The 16526-nt window shown below is 48.1% G+C and overlaps 2 protein-coding genes across 2 annotated transcripts in view; both read right to left on the bottom strand.

Annotated features, from left to right (window-relative positions):
* LOC147702408 (alpha-N-acetylgalactosaminide alpha-2,6-sialyltransferase 2-like) overlaps nt 1–16526 on the bottom strand; it is a 505792-nt gene that overhangs the window by 28510 nt on the left and 460756 nt on the right. The gene's annotated exons all lie outside the window — the stretch shown is intronic.
* LOC147702409 (uncharacterized) lies at nt 13397–15570 on the bottom strand. The gene is made up of 2 exons (XM_086928791.1): nt 14863–15570; nt 13397–14587 (listed from the first exon to the last, which is right to left on the bottom strand). The coding sequence occupies exons 1-2, from the start codon at nt 15281–15283 to the stop codon at nt 13569–13571; spliced, it is 1440 nt and encodes a 479-aa protein (XP_086784917.1). The 5' UTR covers nt 15284–15570; the 3' UTR covers nt 13397–13568.

Genomic DNA, 16526 nt, shown 5'->3' with positions numbered 1-16526 from the left:
AAAACAAAACAACTCAGCCTTGATCTAATCCTCATTGTTGTTTTGTTTTGCTGGATTGTAGAATGTTAAAAAAGCCCAATGATAAATGAAAGGTCCTCACATCCACTGCACCGCAGCGCTAATCTGCCCCAATACTTTCTATACTGTGGGAATAATTTTCCTAACGTCCCTTGTGCCCCTTGCCCCTCTTGCTGCACCTCATCCTTGTAAACTTGCTGTGTCGAGGGATTCCGAGCTCCAGCAGAACCTAGCCAAGCCCAGCGCCACTATCCGCTGTCTCGCATTCCCACTCAGCATACTCTTAGCGCACTCAGCTGCAGGAAAATTGCTAGGAGCAGAGAACCAGAAGTTACTAGTGACGCTCTTCAGGCTGCCATCTCCACTCCCCAGTGCACAAACTGCACTTTTGTAGTAACTTACACTTTTTTAGTAACAGTGGGCCCAATTCACAGAGACTTTTTGATTCTTAAATTTACCAGTGCAGAATCTCTGCACTTGTGACAGAATCTCCACACTCGGTGAGGAATCTCCATGCGCTGCACTGCAGGTAGTGCAACGTACGGAAAGTTTGCCCCAAGTGGGGCGATTCTACCACAAGGGCGAAGTCTCTGCACTCGTAAATTTATGAGTCGAAGTCCCTTAATGAGTTGGAAGTCTCTTATGCTTTTGTAGTAAGTACCTACCTCCATTATTGTTTATGGGAGGGGTTTGTAGTACTAGTGGTAGGCAATGTGTGGTGCTGGACATACTACAAATGTGTAAATTACTACAAAAGTGCAGGTTGTAAATTCTAAAAGCATACATGTCAACATTTTGTACTGGGAAAGTGGGAGATTTTGAGAATAAATCAGGGGCATGTATTTTCCCCGTTGGCTCCTATTAAAGCACAGTCAATTTCAGGTGGGAGGCATCTAAAATAAAGCTGTTGTTGGCTTTAAAAATCTGGAGTAAGCATGGGCGAATTTTGTGAATCTGGCGTTCGCGAATTTGCGTATTTGCGAACTCGCAAGCCGCAAAATCCGCGAATTCTCGCAATTTTGTTTTTGTGTGTTCGCAAGGGTTTCTGCCAGTTCGCAAGGGTTTTGTACCAGTTCGCAATTGCGAACTTACTTGTCGGCTCGCAACGGTCGCGACTATGTTGTTTCTACGTCTGGTTCATCATCACAGGTTCACAGCACCCTCTGTTTCACCACTGCCACCCTGTTTCACCCATGCCACCCTCTGGTACATCAATGCCACCCTCTGGTTCATCACTGTAGATTATGGGGGGGGAAAGCAAGCAGACCTGCCCTGCTTCAACTGACATGAATTAATTTGGGGTTGATTTATTAATGTGTCACTGTTTTAAAATTCCAGTCTGGCACCTGCTTCCTTATCTGTAATTTGCTTTCTGTTGCAGTGCAATTTTTTCCAGGACCTTTGTGGCCTACTTGTAGCTATTCTATGAGGCTGCTGTGAGGGTCAGAGCAGGGTCATAGAATTGTTGCAACTAGCAACTGAACTCTGGAGGGGCCCCAGTCAGGAAGCACTACAGGGAATGGTTACTAATGATGAGTTTGAACTTTTGCACCTGCTGGGTGCTTTCAGTTTTGCAAAACTCGTTTTTCTGCAGAACAGCAACTGTAATGCCCCAAACAAAACGGGCAACTGAACTCTGGAGGGGCCCCTCAGGAAGTACTACAGGGAATTGTTACTAATGATGAGTGAACTTTTGCACCTGCTGAGTGCTTTCAGTTTTGCAAAACTCGTTTTTCTGCAGAACAGCAACTGTAATGCCCCAAACAAACTTACTTGTGAAAGTTGATTTCTAAACCAAAAGTGATCCAAAGAAAGTCAAAAGGCCTCAAATCCAAAAAGGTGCAGGCAAATGTCAACCTGAGGAGTTATTCTGATAAAAATCATCATTTTTAGAAGGTCTATGCTTCTTGCTAGTGGATTTCTTGTGCAGAATTGCAAATTTTGTAATTTCGCGAGTGCGAGATTGTTGCTGCCCGCCGCACCTACATGTTCGCAATTGCGAACTCTCGTGATGCGTCGCCAAACTCCTGCGGGATCCCGCAGCAAGATCCAAAATGGCGCAGCACTCGCAAAATATCGAGAAAAACAACTCGGCAAACGCTGAATGACGGTAAGTGAACGCCGCACTCCGCAATATTGTATCACCACGAAAAAAAATCCGCTGCGTGTGAATTTGCGGATTTTCGGTAAATTCGCGAGAGTTCGCGGATTGCGAATTTACCGAAAATCCGCGAAATCTGCGAGCGGAACGGATTTTCCGCCCATGCTTAATCTGGAGATTCCCACCTGAATAAGATCTGTTGGCATGTATGGAAAAGTGGTAAACTTACTCAAAAATGTCAACTTTTTCAAAAGTGTAGGTTACCTTTGTGAATTAGGCCCTAAATATCTAGACAATACATATAAAATGTCTAGACAATATTTAATTTGTGAACTACAAAACCGCATTTAAGTTTTCTAACTTTATAACATCCCCTAAAGCTTTTCCTTTTTCAGGCGCGCTGGGACAGCGGGCGCACAGCGGAGTGAGGTGAGATTGTTAGTGCCACTGCTGCCACTTGTGCTACAAGGAGCCACTTAAAACTGCTCGGGCAATTGTTTTAATCTATTTTTATACAAAACATTTTACCTGTTTACTAGCTTACTTGCGCGTTTGCACAGTACTGCCTTTACTTTGTCCCACGCTCTGGTCCACTGCGGCGGGTGCTGTTTGTGTCGAGGGCGCTAGGCTGATCACACACTTCCTCACACCTGACACCATTTTGCACAGAGAGAGGGCGGAGCTAATCTGATGCTCTCCTATATCAGCCGATGAGCCGGCGGATGCACAGCGGGCGCGCCGCTGGTGCGTTGAAGGTGCGCCAAATGCAAGCCCGTCTGCACTCAACCACGCCCGTCCGTGCCCGGCCCTCGTCAAGCGCCAGCCACGCTGCACGTTTGCACTGTAAGACGTGTCTTTTTGAGTTCGATAGATCTTGGGAAAGAGGTGTATGGGCATTGATATGGCCTCACCCTCAAGACCACTGTCTGCTAATCGTAAACCAACTAACAAAGCCTGTCTAATTAATTGCAGGTCCTTTCCCAAACATGCAGATGAGGTCTGGCTAACGATGGAATCAAGCACTTGGGATCTCATATTCCTCACAGAAACTTGGTTAAGAGACAACTCTAACCCTGATATAATGATGTTCATCCCTGTGGGCTATAAAATAACTGCGGTCAATCGAGCTGGCAATCGACTGAGGGTTGGATTGCCTGTGATCATAAGAAACAACTGGGAGATATCGCACAAAAGGATCTAACACACTGGTCTGATTGAAGCAATGCCCTTCAGTATTACAATTTCCCCTACCTTCTTTATTGCGCAATACTGGTTTATAGACCCCCTGACTCTAAACCCGTAGAGCTATGGGAGCTGTGCGAACTAATCGCTGGTCTCTCATTGAGAAACACTAACTTTTTGGTCCTGGCAGATTTTAATGTCCACATGGATAATGATCAGTGCCCCCTAGCCTCCCAGCTGGCTGACACTCTTAAAGGGCAAAACCTCAATCAAAAGGTCACAATCCCTACACACATGGCAGGTTACATGCTGGATCTGATTTTCACCAGCATCCTAACCCTAACAACAGGTGATCCTATTCCCCTCACTTGGTCATGACTTTTTGCAGGGTTGATTTTCAGACCATACCCTCCTAAGGCTTGGATGACTTGATATAAGTGGACAAGATGTTGTTCCCACGCTTCACTATGAATGACAATGGCATCAATATGAGCCCCAGCATATTTTTCATGGGGCCGCAAGATTTCATTCATGGCCCTCTGAAATGTAGCAGGTGCCCCATGTAACCCAAAGGGTAACACTCTAAATTGAAACAAACCGTCAGGGGTAGAGAATGCTGTTTTTTCTCTGTCTTCAGCTCTCAGGGGTATCTGCCAGTAACCTTTACTTAAATCCAAGGTACTGATATATTCAGCTCTCCCTATCCGTTCTATCATTTCGTCTACCCTCGGAAGAGGGTAAGTGTTAAATTCCGAGATTTTATTCACCTCCCGGAAATCAATGCAAAAGTACACTGAGCCATCTGGTTTAGGCACCAGAACTATTGGGGAATTCCACTCACTAGTAGAAGGTCCTATTATGCCCATTACCAGCATCTTGAGTACCTCCTCCCGGATGGTGTTCCTACGGGCCACAGGTATCCTATATGGACGGAGACGTACTTTCCTGCCTGGAAGGGTTTTAATGGAATGTTCTAATAACCTGGTTTTCCCTGGTGTCAGAGAGAAGACCTCCTGTAATGGTGACAAATTCAGTTTTTAGGGAGTCTGGTAGTTCAGGATCAATACATTGGTCATATAAGGGTTTATTCACTCCTACACTTCCTACGAGAGTTGGAAGGCGTCCCTCACATTTTTTAAGGAGGTTGACATGATATACTTGTGAAGTCCCTCTGTCTTTGTCAAACTCTAGTTTATAGGTAACAGGAGTTACCTGTTCAAGCACGATGTAGGGTCCCTGTCATTGTCCTAGAAGTTTATGGTCGGAGGATGCCATCATTAATAACACTACATCCCCCACTTCAAAGGTTCTATGCTTGGTTTTCTTGTCATATTGTGTTTTCTGCGCTTCCTGCGCTCTCTCCATATTGTTCCTGACTATGGTACGGATCTGTTCCAGATGTGTTCTAAGGTTGCTTACATATTCTACTAGGGGTGTAGTGGTGTTTGGCTCTGTCTCCCATTTCTCACGTACCATATCCAACAAGGTACAAGGTTGATGGCCATATAAAAGCTCAAACGGGGAATACCCCGTGTTTTTTTGGGCTTTACAACAAATGGCATACAAAGCTAAGGGCAGCATATCTGCCCATCTTTTTGATTCCAGGGCTAGGAGTTTTTTCAAAGTGAGTTTAAGAGTCGCATTGTAACGTTCAACCAGACCGTCAGTTTGGGGGTGATATGCCACCGTTCGTATCTGTTTGATACCCAGCTGGGTGCATATTTGTTTAATCAATTTAGATACGAACGGGTCCCTTGATTGGTTAAAATCTCTTTAGGGAATCCTACCCGAGTGAAGACAGCGATCTTTGCTTTGGCTATGCTAGACGCATCCGGATGTCTTAGGGCAATGGCTTCCGGAAACCGTGTAGCGTAGTCCACCAGGACTAGGACGTAACAACACCCACTACGTGATGGCAAAAGTGGCCCGATAATGTTCATCCCTACTCTATTGAAGCGTTTGTCTATGATAGGTAGGGGATGTAGTGGCGCTTTAGGGGGTCTGTGCCGGCTGTTTTTCTGGCCATTAGGACACTCCCTACAATACCGTTTCACTTGACAATAGATTCCTGGCCAATAAAACTTTTCTGTTATGAATTATTCAGTTTTCGCATTACTAAAGTGGCCTCCTAATAAATGGCTATGAGCCATATATAGTACATTCTCTTGAAAGGGTCCAGGAACTAATAGCTGTGAAGTTTTGGTGACCTCTGATTTTCGGTATAACAGGCCATTCTTAATTAAAGAAGTAGGGACATATGTGTAGGGGGTCTTCATTGGGTAGGGCCTGGTTCCATGCTTCCTGTAATACCGGATCTTCTCTTTGCGCTCCATGAAAGTTCCTGTCATTTTCCCATGGGTTGTATTCTGGTTGAACTGGCAGGGCGGATATAGGCTTTCTTTTCTCCTTTCTTCTCTGATTTGAGGTTTTCCTAATTTTGGAATGGGGCCATTCAGGGTTGTCATCCTGGGAGAAGGGGGCCACAGTCCACCACTTTTTCTCATCCTGTCCGGCCTTGTTGAGCAACTGCGATAGATGGGCATAATCGTTTCCAAATATGACCTGTTCTGGCAATTTGGGAATAAGACCGACTTTTAATCGGGATCCTGGATCGGTGTCATGTTGTATCTGTACATGCGTAGTGGGATACTGCTTGGTGTACCCATGAACACACCGTATGTTCACAATTCCGTCTGTTTCTCCTAGTTCAGTACCTAAATCCTGTGTTCGTACCACACTCTGCCGGCATCCGGTATCAGCTAAAGCCATAATTGGTTGTCCATTCACGGTGATACCACATCGATAAGGGGGGATTGGTTACCCTGTGATAGGCAACAATATTTTCTTGCAATCCCAACTTCCATTGGTTCTTCCTTCTGGAGACAAAATTGTGCTATATGTCCCATGATCACGCAGTTAAAACATTGTGGTCCAGGAGTAGGAGCTCTGAATACAGGGGCGCTGGGTGCTCGAAACACAGGAGGTCCAGGGACAATGGTGACAGGATCTGGTTTTCTTATCAAGGGTGGGCGAGATGGTCTATGCATTCCGCTGACACCAGGTTTCCAAGTGGTTTCTTTCCGCCTTTTTGGGGATTCTTGGGCTCTACTATAGGCACTTGCACTCTCTACGGCGGCCTCAAGGATGATATGAGAATGTTTTCTTACCCATTTCTGAATGGGCAGGTGAAGTTAGGATAAGTATTGTTCTAAATACACCTTGGCCATGATCTCTTCTTTGGTGGCAGTGGTGGGTTTCAACCACCGGTCGGATAGTTTCTTGGGGACCCTACTTGATCTGTCTGAACCGCATCCGGTACTTTTCTGCATCCACACCTATTCTCTCCAGAATACATTGTTTTATCACTGCATTTGGGGTGACTCCTTGTATATTGGCTGCTCGGTAAGAAGCTTGAAGCTCTCCCGACAGCAGGGGTCCTAAGTATTGTCCCCATTTATCCATTGGCCAGGCAGCTGCTAAAGCCATCCTCTCAAAATTATGGAAAACAAAATCTGGATCTTCTCCTGTAACGTATTTTTGTAAGATGACTGATGGTAAGGTGCTCCGGGTCCTTTGTTGTCCAATGGCATCCGCAATTTTCCCCATGGCGGTGTTGTGGGATTGATGACCTGTTGTAACTTTCGTCTGTCTTCTGATAGGAATTTTTCCATTGCCTTCCCCAGGCTTTCTTGGTTTTCGGCCATCTTGGTGAGTAGAGCCTCCATGTCTCCAGTCAACCCCACTTCTGACATCACTTGTTGGAGAGCGGGCCGGATAAATAGATGAGGAGGCTGTATATAGTGTGCCAGTCAGTGACTTTTATTGACAGTCTTAGGTATGGAGCTAGAGAGATTTAGTATTTCTTCGGTGTCCTCAAGTCTTCACTCTCTCTCAGGGGAAGCGTCGTCTTCTGTAGTCCCCTCGTCGGTCTGGTCTTCTCCTCGGTCAGGGTTTCTCCCACGGAGGTTCATGAGAGTTAAAGAAAGAAGGAGCCGTCAGTCCTCTCTACCATAATATGCCCATATGCTAGGGCGTTCCTGTCACCTTACACCGTTGTGGATAAATCACACTGCTAGTGGAGGAAAGGGCTAGTCGTGGGGAAGGGGTTTTAATGTGGCTAAAGGAAACTGGTGGGAGAAGTATAGTGAGGCTTTACACAAGGAATATGTTTAGTATCATAGGCGGAGGTCACTCCTGAAGTGTGGGTAGTGCTGTAGGTCGTGCAATAGGAAAAACACTTGTGCCCGTACTGACCCGTCTGTCTCTTCATCACCCCCCTCCCTACTCACCCCTCTCCCTCCCCTTCCCGATCTGAGAGACTCACCGGCTCTGCCGCAACTCTCCAGAGTTGCGGCCGCTCTCCTGCCTCCTCCTGTGGGGTCCACCAGTCTTCACACCATGTCTCATCTTCTTCACCGTCTTCTTCTTTGTTTCCTTTGGGTTCTTCGACCTCTTCCAACTCTGCATCCTCGCGTCCCTCCGTCTCTTCGGGTGTATTCCTCTTCTCTCCGGCTTCTTCGTTCCTGCCTGCAGCTGATTGGCTCCTTTTCTCCTCCCCCGTGCAATCCCTTCTGGGGTAACTCCCTCCTTCTCCTGTGACGTCACGCGGAACCGATTCCTGTGTGGGCAGAATATGGAGGGGTGTGTTTATCCTCCTGGAGATCGTCACGGGTGTCAATGACATCAGGGTCCTAGCTCCCGGAGGTAAGTGCCCTGTTCGGTATCCCTTCACATCAGGCTTTATCCTTCCATCTGGAAAACTGCACTTGTACAACCCATCCTCAGGAAAGAGGATGCAGACCCGGCAGAATTGAAAAACTAGGCCCATTTCCCTCCTGCTATCACCAGCTAAGATCCTCGAGAAGGAAGTGCAGAAACAGATATCCAAATTCCTAGAGTCCAACAAAGTACTCCATGACTCCCAGTCTGGCTTTAGGTCTGCGTACAGTCCAGGAGACCTTGGACAAGGGTCACTGTGCAATGCTAGTGCCGCTGGATCTGTCTGCAGCGTTTGATACGGTATCGCATAAGATCCTTCTCGACAGGCTTAAACAGCTGGGATTGGTGGGAACCACCTTATCTTGGTTTAGCTCTTTTCTTGAAGGTTGATCCCAAAAAGTACTGCTGCATCCCCACATCTCATCCCCTCGCCCCCTGGTCTATGGAGTCCCTCAGGGCTCAGGCTTAAGCCCGCATCTTTTTAATATCTACCTTGCCCCATTGCCCCACTAGTAGAGCAGCATGGTGTAAGTGTTGTCTCATACACTGACGATACCAAGCTTGTGTTCTCCTTCAGGGAACACTCTGAGGCACCATATACCAACTTTAAACAGTGTTTGTTTGATATCTCAGCTTGGATGACTGACAACTGTCTGAAGCTGAACACTGATAAAATGGACGTTCTGTTCTTCAACCAGTCATCCCCTCCACATTCTGACCTTTGGTGGCCGTCTGAGCTTAATCCTCCCGCTCAACCTGTCTCCTCTGCTAGGAACTTGGGGTTCAATTTTGACTCTACCCTCTTATGTAAGACTCAGATAAGCCATGTCTCGTCATCGTCGTGGTTTTGGAAAATGAAGTCCTTATGGAGATTTCTTCATCTCCTACCCATGGACTGTAGGAAAACGGTGGTCCATGCACTGATCATGTGTCAGCTGGACTAGGCAAACAGTTTGTACTCGGGTTTGGCAGCCTACCTGATCAGAACATTACAAACTATACAGAATGCAGCCGCCAGGCTCATCAGATATGTCCCGCTACGACACCACATATCCCACCACCTGCACAGCCTGCACTGGCTGTCAGTTAAAAGGAGGTTCGAATTTAAGGCTCTAACTCTCACATACAGAGCAGTCAGAGACACTAGCCCTGAAGACCTGATGAAGAGACTCCGCAAAAACCATCAGACGAGGGTCCTGAGGTCCAGTCATCAAGAATTCCTAGTCATTCTCTGCTTGCAAAAGCTAGGCTAGGTGGCTGGTCATTTACTGTGAGAACTGCTTCTCTTTGGAACTCCATGCCCAAATATATTAGGAAGGCCAACTCAGAATCTGTATTCTGGAAATTCCTAAAGACTTGGCTTTTTAGCCTTCCTTAGTAACTGCAGCAGGCAGCAATCTGCCCATACCTCTTTAGTATCCATTGCTAGCATCAGGAGACCTCCGTTGGAGGTAGCTGTGCGCTCTACAAGCTTCAAATAAAAAATTTCTACTTTCGGCTGCCTCAGTCCGAAAGGGAAACAAGGTTCTCTTTTACTCTGTGAAGGGAAAGAAGGAACAAAAAGCTGAAGAAAAACATTCCGGCATTTTCACGCTCTCTGCTGGCCTTTGCCACTGTCTCAACAAGCAAAGTACACATTCCCCAAATATTTGAAGGCCGGTTTTGATAAAGTGAACCACCTACTGAGTATCTGGGAGTATTTCTATGCCTCGCTTCCACTACTGACAGGAAGCATGCAAATACGGTTATTTCCGGGAGACACGGATATGCATGGGGTCTTGAACAGTTAGAACACCAGCTCCTTTCTCAGGGTGTGACAGGCCAGTGGGGTAACACAAAACGATGGGTGTCCCTGCATAAAATAACCCACACACCCTAGTCTCCCAAATTTCACAAATATTAAATGGCAATAGCTTGAATGGAGGCTTCCTGAAAGCCTGAAGGTCTGGGGCTCGCAGGAGCCTGGTAAAAATGATACACAAAACATCACTCACCTCTCAATGGACTCTGCAGGAGGCTGCAGAGAAATGGAACTGCGTCCACAAATGTTCCTATGGATTCCGGAGTAATGTTGGCACACCTGAGACCTGTCCCCGCAAGGCTCGCATGACTTCAAGACATGTGCTCTACCCCGGAGATTCAGAGGAGACACGTCCCTGGCCAGACACGATCGGGTCGAGGACCAGAAGTCCTTGGAGCACCAAGTGTAATTCGCCGGCCTTTCCTATCCTGCTTCTGACAACCTTTCCAGTACACTGAAGCCAACCCCAACACTCTCCGCTTTTCTTTCTCATTTTATTTCACTGTTTATCCTTCATTTTTCCTCCAGTTCTTTCTTTATTATTAATAGCTATCCTTGTCTATCATCCTTTCTTACATTTCTCTCATGCACATTTTTTCTGTTCGCCGCTCGCTCTGAGTTGTCTCACATGTTCATCAATCATCATATCTCTCTCTCAATTTCCTACTTTGTCTGCAGGTCAGCCAACGACCCACACCCCGCTCCCATGGTATTCCGTGTCATTAATTAGCCTTTCTATGTGGACGAGAAAGGCCTCCACGTGAATAATTAAAGTGTTATTGTGACCCAGTTCAGAAGTACACCAGTCCCAGTGGCAGCCCTCGGTTAAGCTGCTTGATTGGGGCATTCACTACAATACCATTCAGACAACGGCCGCTATTTCTGCAATTATTTAGATGTGCTCCATCTCCTAGGAGAGGTGTCGTTTTTTTTGCATTGTTACTTCCTGTAATCTGTACAATGTCCAGCATTTCGAAAGAAATGTTTACACATGGTCAGGAATGTAGGCAAAGGTAGTTCTCAAGAATAATGTGGTGAGACGCAGGTGATTAAGCTCCCAGTGGTGTGTAATTTTGCTGTTCCCACGTAATGTGTTAAGGAAACAGATATGAAAGAAAGTTAGAACTGCCAAAACCTGAAATAACATTAGTCATTTCTACAGAACTACAACTGATAAGGATGAATTCCTAGTAAAAGAGACACCCCTTTCATCTACGGGCCCAGCTCCACCATCCTCTCACTCTTACCACCAAGCACTACCTCACAGACAGAGCCCCACCAGCAAATATTACATAGCTCCTGGAGGCGCAACTAGAGTCAAGATCAAGTGTAGCTGCAGGGGCTCTAAGAAGGGGTGAAAGAACAACAAAGCCTCATTAAGTAAATGGTCTTTTTAAAGACCTGTGAAGTACTCGGGTGTGGCCGCTGTAAGACAGATGGCAGACCACAATAGCTCCTCTCCCCCCACGTGAGCCAGGCAGGGGGCCTGGTGATGCTCTGACCCATGGGGGGCCTTTCACACCTCGGCACCCCATGTGCCGTACCGGACCTGACACAATCGAGACATAATGATGCACCAATCCACTGTCAGCATACCATGATGACATGGGCCACGCGGATGGAACCATGAAACTCCTAAGAGCACTTAACAGTAGGAAACACTGCAAAACTAACAACACAGCAGCTGGTCAATGCTTCAAAACTAAACAACGTAATTAACAAAAGAAGACATCACCTCACCAACAGCCATACCCGAGTCAGCAGAGCCTACCAGATGCACCCACACCAATTTTCTTCATTTGGGGCCCGATGTAGGTAGGGCTTTACCGATCGGTATCGGCCGAAAATACCGATTTTTGGCCCTTACCGATCGGTAAACAGCCATCGAGATGTAGGGAACCAAAAACAGAACGAATCGGATAGAAAACCGAATCGGAATGTGTACCGAACGTGAAAGGATCCGATACGTACATACCGAAAATCGGATATGTAACGAATCGGAAAAACACCGATTCGGTGACAAAGACCGAATCGGTCCATGTACCGAATCGTTAGTGACACCGAATCGGAAAATCACCGATTCGGTCCCACTACCGATTCGTTAGTGACACCGAATCGGGAATTCACCGATTCGGTCCCACTACCGATTCGTTAGTGACACCGAATCGGGAAATCACCGATTCGGTCCATGTACCGATTCGGTAGAAATACCGATTCGGACATGAACCGAATCGGAAAACATGCCGATTCGTATGAATCTCCGATCGGGAAATTCCCCGATTCCAACAGTTGGGGAGATGTAGGGAGGCACAGAAACACCGAAATCGGCTCAAAATCGGTAGAATTCACTCGGTATTTACCATGGATTGCAATCAGGTGGTAACCAACTCCAACCCATATAAACAGTCCCAAAATGCATTGCAACTTGCAGGATGGCAGCTTTCTATGTCATTGCGAGGCGGCTACGGCTACAGCAGGAAGGACAGAGGGAATGGCTAAGAAATGAACAGGTCTACAGACAGAGGATAACCCTGTTCATGCTCACTGAGGCTGAGATCCTACAGAGATACAGGCTGGACTCTGACACCATACTTGAGCTCATCAGGGACCTTAAGCCATACTTGGACCACCACACCCCAAGGGCACACGCCATCCCTGCGCACGTCCAGGTGCTATGCAGCCTACACCTGGTAGCGTCTGGCAGCTATCAAAGTGGAGTAGCAGCAGCAGGAGGGGTGAGCCAGAGCAGCCTGTCAAGGTTCTTCCACATATTCCTTGACGCCATGATAGACAGGATGGACCAATACATCTCATTCCCTGCAACCCACGCAGAACTGCTACAAACCAAAGCGGACTTCTACCAGATGGCACACTTTCCCCAAGTCATCGGTTGCATAGATGGCACGCATATTCCGATTTGCCCACCAGCGGACACCGAATACATATACCGCAATCGGAAATCGACACACACCATCAACGTGCAGGTGATCTGCAATGCCAAGTGCACCATCACAGACCTGGTAGCAAAATTTCCAGGGAGTACCCATGACTCCTATATATTCCAACAGAGCGGCATATATGCACGGCTGATGGCTGGCGATTTTGGAGAAGGATACCTCCTAGGTGAGCCACATCATCAGACCCCCATAACACATGGTAGGTAGGTGTAATACATGTATGCATGTGTCTAATGTGACCCCTTTCTCTTCCAGGCGACAGTGCATATGCCCTCCGCTCATTCATACTCACCCCCTACCTCAACCCCTCCACACCCAGCCAAAGGAGGTATAACCGGGCCCACATACGCACCAGGAATGTTGTGGAACGGACCTTTGGCATCTGCAAAAGTAGATTCAGATGCCTGCACAAGAGTGGAGGTGCAAGGCAGTATACCCCCATCACCTGCTGCAAGATCATAGCTGTATGTGCAATGTTACACAACCTTGCGGTCAAGAAGGGCACTGAGGTGGAGTTGTCTGACTACGAGGACTATGACGACGACGAAGCTGTGCCACTGACACAGCCAGCTGGGGTGTGTACGCCATGTGATGGCAGATACAGACGTGAGGAGATCACTGAGAACTATTTCTGACTGAGTACAGATGCAAAGACAGCTAAATGTTGCTTGGAAAATAAAATTTTTAATAGTGATGCACCACAGTTACATCACTGAAGTGCATTAAAAAATGGAGTCTGTCAAAACAAATAAAGTCCAGGGTCCTGGTATGATCATCCCCCCTTGCCAGCCTATTTTTTGGCCCGCTTTCCAGACCCACTGGGGTGTCCCCCGGCCCCCTCCGAATGGCCTGCAGCATCAGCGGATCGCCTGGTGCTCCTCCTTGGCTCTGATGCAGCGCTGGCCGGGCTGCTGCGGCTGCTGCTGTCTCCAGCATCACCCAGGTCCAGGGCAGGATTGGAGGCGGCGTTTGAAATTAACATGGCCTCCATGGCCGTGGTGATTCTGGCCATCCCCCTGGTCAGCTCAGCCGTTTGCTGACTCTGCACCGACTCCTGATTTGCGCTTCGGATGCACAGCTGGGCGGTCGCCGATGCAAGGCGGGCCATGGCCCGGTTGAGCACCCGGGCATCCCTCCTGCGCGCAACCTCATGCTCCTCCTGCCTGGCAGAGGAGTGGGTGATGGCAGTGGTCAGCCTGCCCAACCCTGCTGCCACCTCCTTGTTGCTGTCCACAACAGCCTGGAACCCCTTCACCAACTCCCCCATCTGCAGGTTGTGCTGCAGGAGCTGGCGTTGGCAGGCCATGGTGGATCTGGCCTGTTGGCGCTGGATTTTGACCATCTGGCCCTCCAGGCCCAGGAACACACTGCCCTCCCGTGCTGGTGCAGCAGTGGTGGTGGTGGTGGTGGTGGCACGGCGTCTGGCACTGCTGCCTCCGGCCTGCTGAGTGGGCTGGGGTGCCACTGGTGGTGGTGTGGTGCTGGCCGGTCCCGGTGCCCCTGCTCCCAGGACAGGTAGGACGGGTGGCAAGGCCACGGTTGTGGCAGGAGCTGTTGTCGGCGGAATGGTCTGCCTTGTTGGGGAGTTGCATGGTGAAAATTGCAAGGGGGGTGAGCTGGGCAGTACTGGGGAGTGCACTGCCTGGAAATCAATCACCAGGACTCCCTCCATTCCAAGCCCTGTGGTGTCTCCTTCCTCATCCTCATCCTCCTCCTCCTGGCCAGGCTGGCTGGTGCTGGGCCCTGCCACTGCAGTAGTAGATGTCGAGGCTCCCTCTGCTGCCACAGTGGTGCTGCCTGATGGTGCCCCTAGGTACAAAGAAGCATTTGTAAACTGAGTGCCGATGTATTACAGGCAGTACAATTATGGCATTCCACATGTCCTTGCATCTCCTTACACCGTGTCACACTGTTTCCTGTCTTGTGATTCTGCACTGACATATCTGGCTAACTTCTGCTGACTACATGTACCATGATGCTTGTCTCTTGTATGTTGGTGGCAGTACAGTGCTGGTGTTTGCCTATGCATTGTGTCTAATGGGGAGGTGTCTGGTAGGGTGTGTCATGATGCGCATGCTTCCTACCTGTAGCTGTGGCCATCGCAGTGCTGTCCAGGGTCCCGATCCCTACGATGCTCGCCCTCTCGATGGTGCTGGAGACAATTTCCTCCAGCTCGGTGAGGGGTGGCGCCGGGTTCTGGCCTCCTCCGGTGTGTCCAGCCTGCCTCTGGATTTCGGCCAGCTTCCTCTTCGTGAGGCTGCGGAGGTCGTAGAACCTTTTCTTTAGTTCCTCAATGGACCTGGGGGTGACTCCAGCAGCATTGACCTTCTGTGCGATGTCGGTCCACAATCTCCTCTTCGTGCTGTCTGGCACGTTGAGGGACAGCCTGCCAAAGAGCTGGCGGTGCACCCTCACCACCTCCTCAACCAGCACCTGCAGTTCTGTGGTGGTGAATTTGGGCTTCCTCTTTTGGGAGGACTTCTGGCTTCCTGCCTGATCTGCCATTCTGCTGTTGTTCAGTCTGCAACCTCCTTCTCCCACTGCTGCTAACTGTGTGTTGGGCTCAGGCAGGCTTTCCAGTAACTTCTAGAAACTTCTTAATTGTCTGCACCTGCCAGGGTTGCCACTCCCTGTTTGGGTGGGGGAGGGGGAGCCACCTCATTGGCTGAATCGCCTATTGCCGAATCGGCTTTTACCGATTCGGTATTAGCCGAATCGGTAAAATCCGATTCGGTATTATCCGATTCGGTAAAAGCCGAATCGGTTCATGCAATGCATTCCTATGGGCTTTTTCGCCATGGGTCTATGATTGCCGATTCGGTTTTTACCGAATCGGCTTTTACCGATTCGGTATTCGCCGATTCGGAACTATCCGATTCGATGAGAGCCGATTCGGTGTTTTCCGATTCGTTGTTGGCCAAATCGGTAATTTCCGATTCGGAACGAGCTGAATCGGAACGTACCGATTCTCATTACCGATGCCGACCGATTCGGTTTTCATTCGGTATTTTTTTCCTACATATCGTTTTCCGATTTCAGAATACCGATTCGGCCCGCCTCGGTATTTTGAAATCGGAAAATCGCGTTTACCTACATCGGGCCCTTGGAGTGTTAATTCAGTCTTCAGACTCTCACATAGGGCTCCGAACCCATAATATAGCTTAAAAATATTCAGAACTTGCTAATTTTCATAACAGCGAGCACCATTATGAAGTTTAGAGACTGAACAGGAAGGCCTGCATATAATACAATCACAGAGGAACAGCGCCCTGATATTCTCGAAAAGGATTCATTTACATCATTGAGAAATAAGATGCAGAACTGGACCTTGGTTTCAAAACATGTAACACAAAGATTTTAAGCATAGAAAAAGTGGTCATCAGCTAAACATGTGTCAGATAAAAACCCACTAATTACTAAAGAAGTGTGACGCATAATATTTCAAGCAGGCGACCACGTGCTCAGGAATAAAAGAACAAGAAATCATACAAATGATAGGAATCTCTTTAATTGTTGAAAACTATTGAGTAGTCCCTCCTCTGAATTGATTGTATTTTTAATCTGACGCACCAGTAGTTTGCTGCAGGGACGTAGCTGGCCGTAGTGCAGAAGAGCAATGGCGCCATAGTCTACTATGTTGAAATTATAGTTGCTTTTACTTCCAAAGTAGGTGCTACAGAGGGAATTTTCTTAGCTTGCATTAGTGCCTCTGGTACCCTTGCTGTGACTCGTGTTCCGAGCTGCTTCC

This window comes from Lissotriton vulgaris, chromosome 7 (assembly GCF_964263255.1).
Source record: "Lissotriton vulgaris chromosome 7, aLisVul1.2, whole genome shotgun sequence".
NCBI classification, from domain to species: Eukaryota; Metazoa; Chordata; class Amphibia; order Caudata; family Salamandridae; genus Lissotriton; species Lissotriton vulgaris.
The sequence above is the reverse complement of the archived record's forward strand: the minus strand, read 5'-3'. Positions and strand labels throughout refer to the sequence as shown.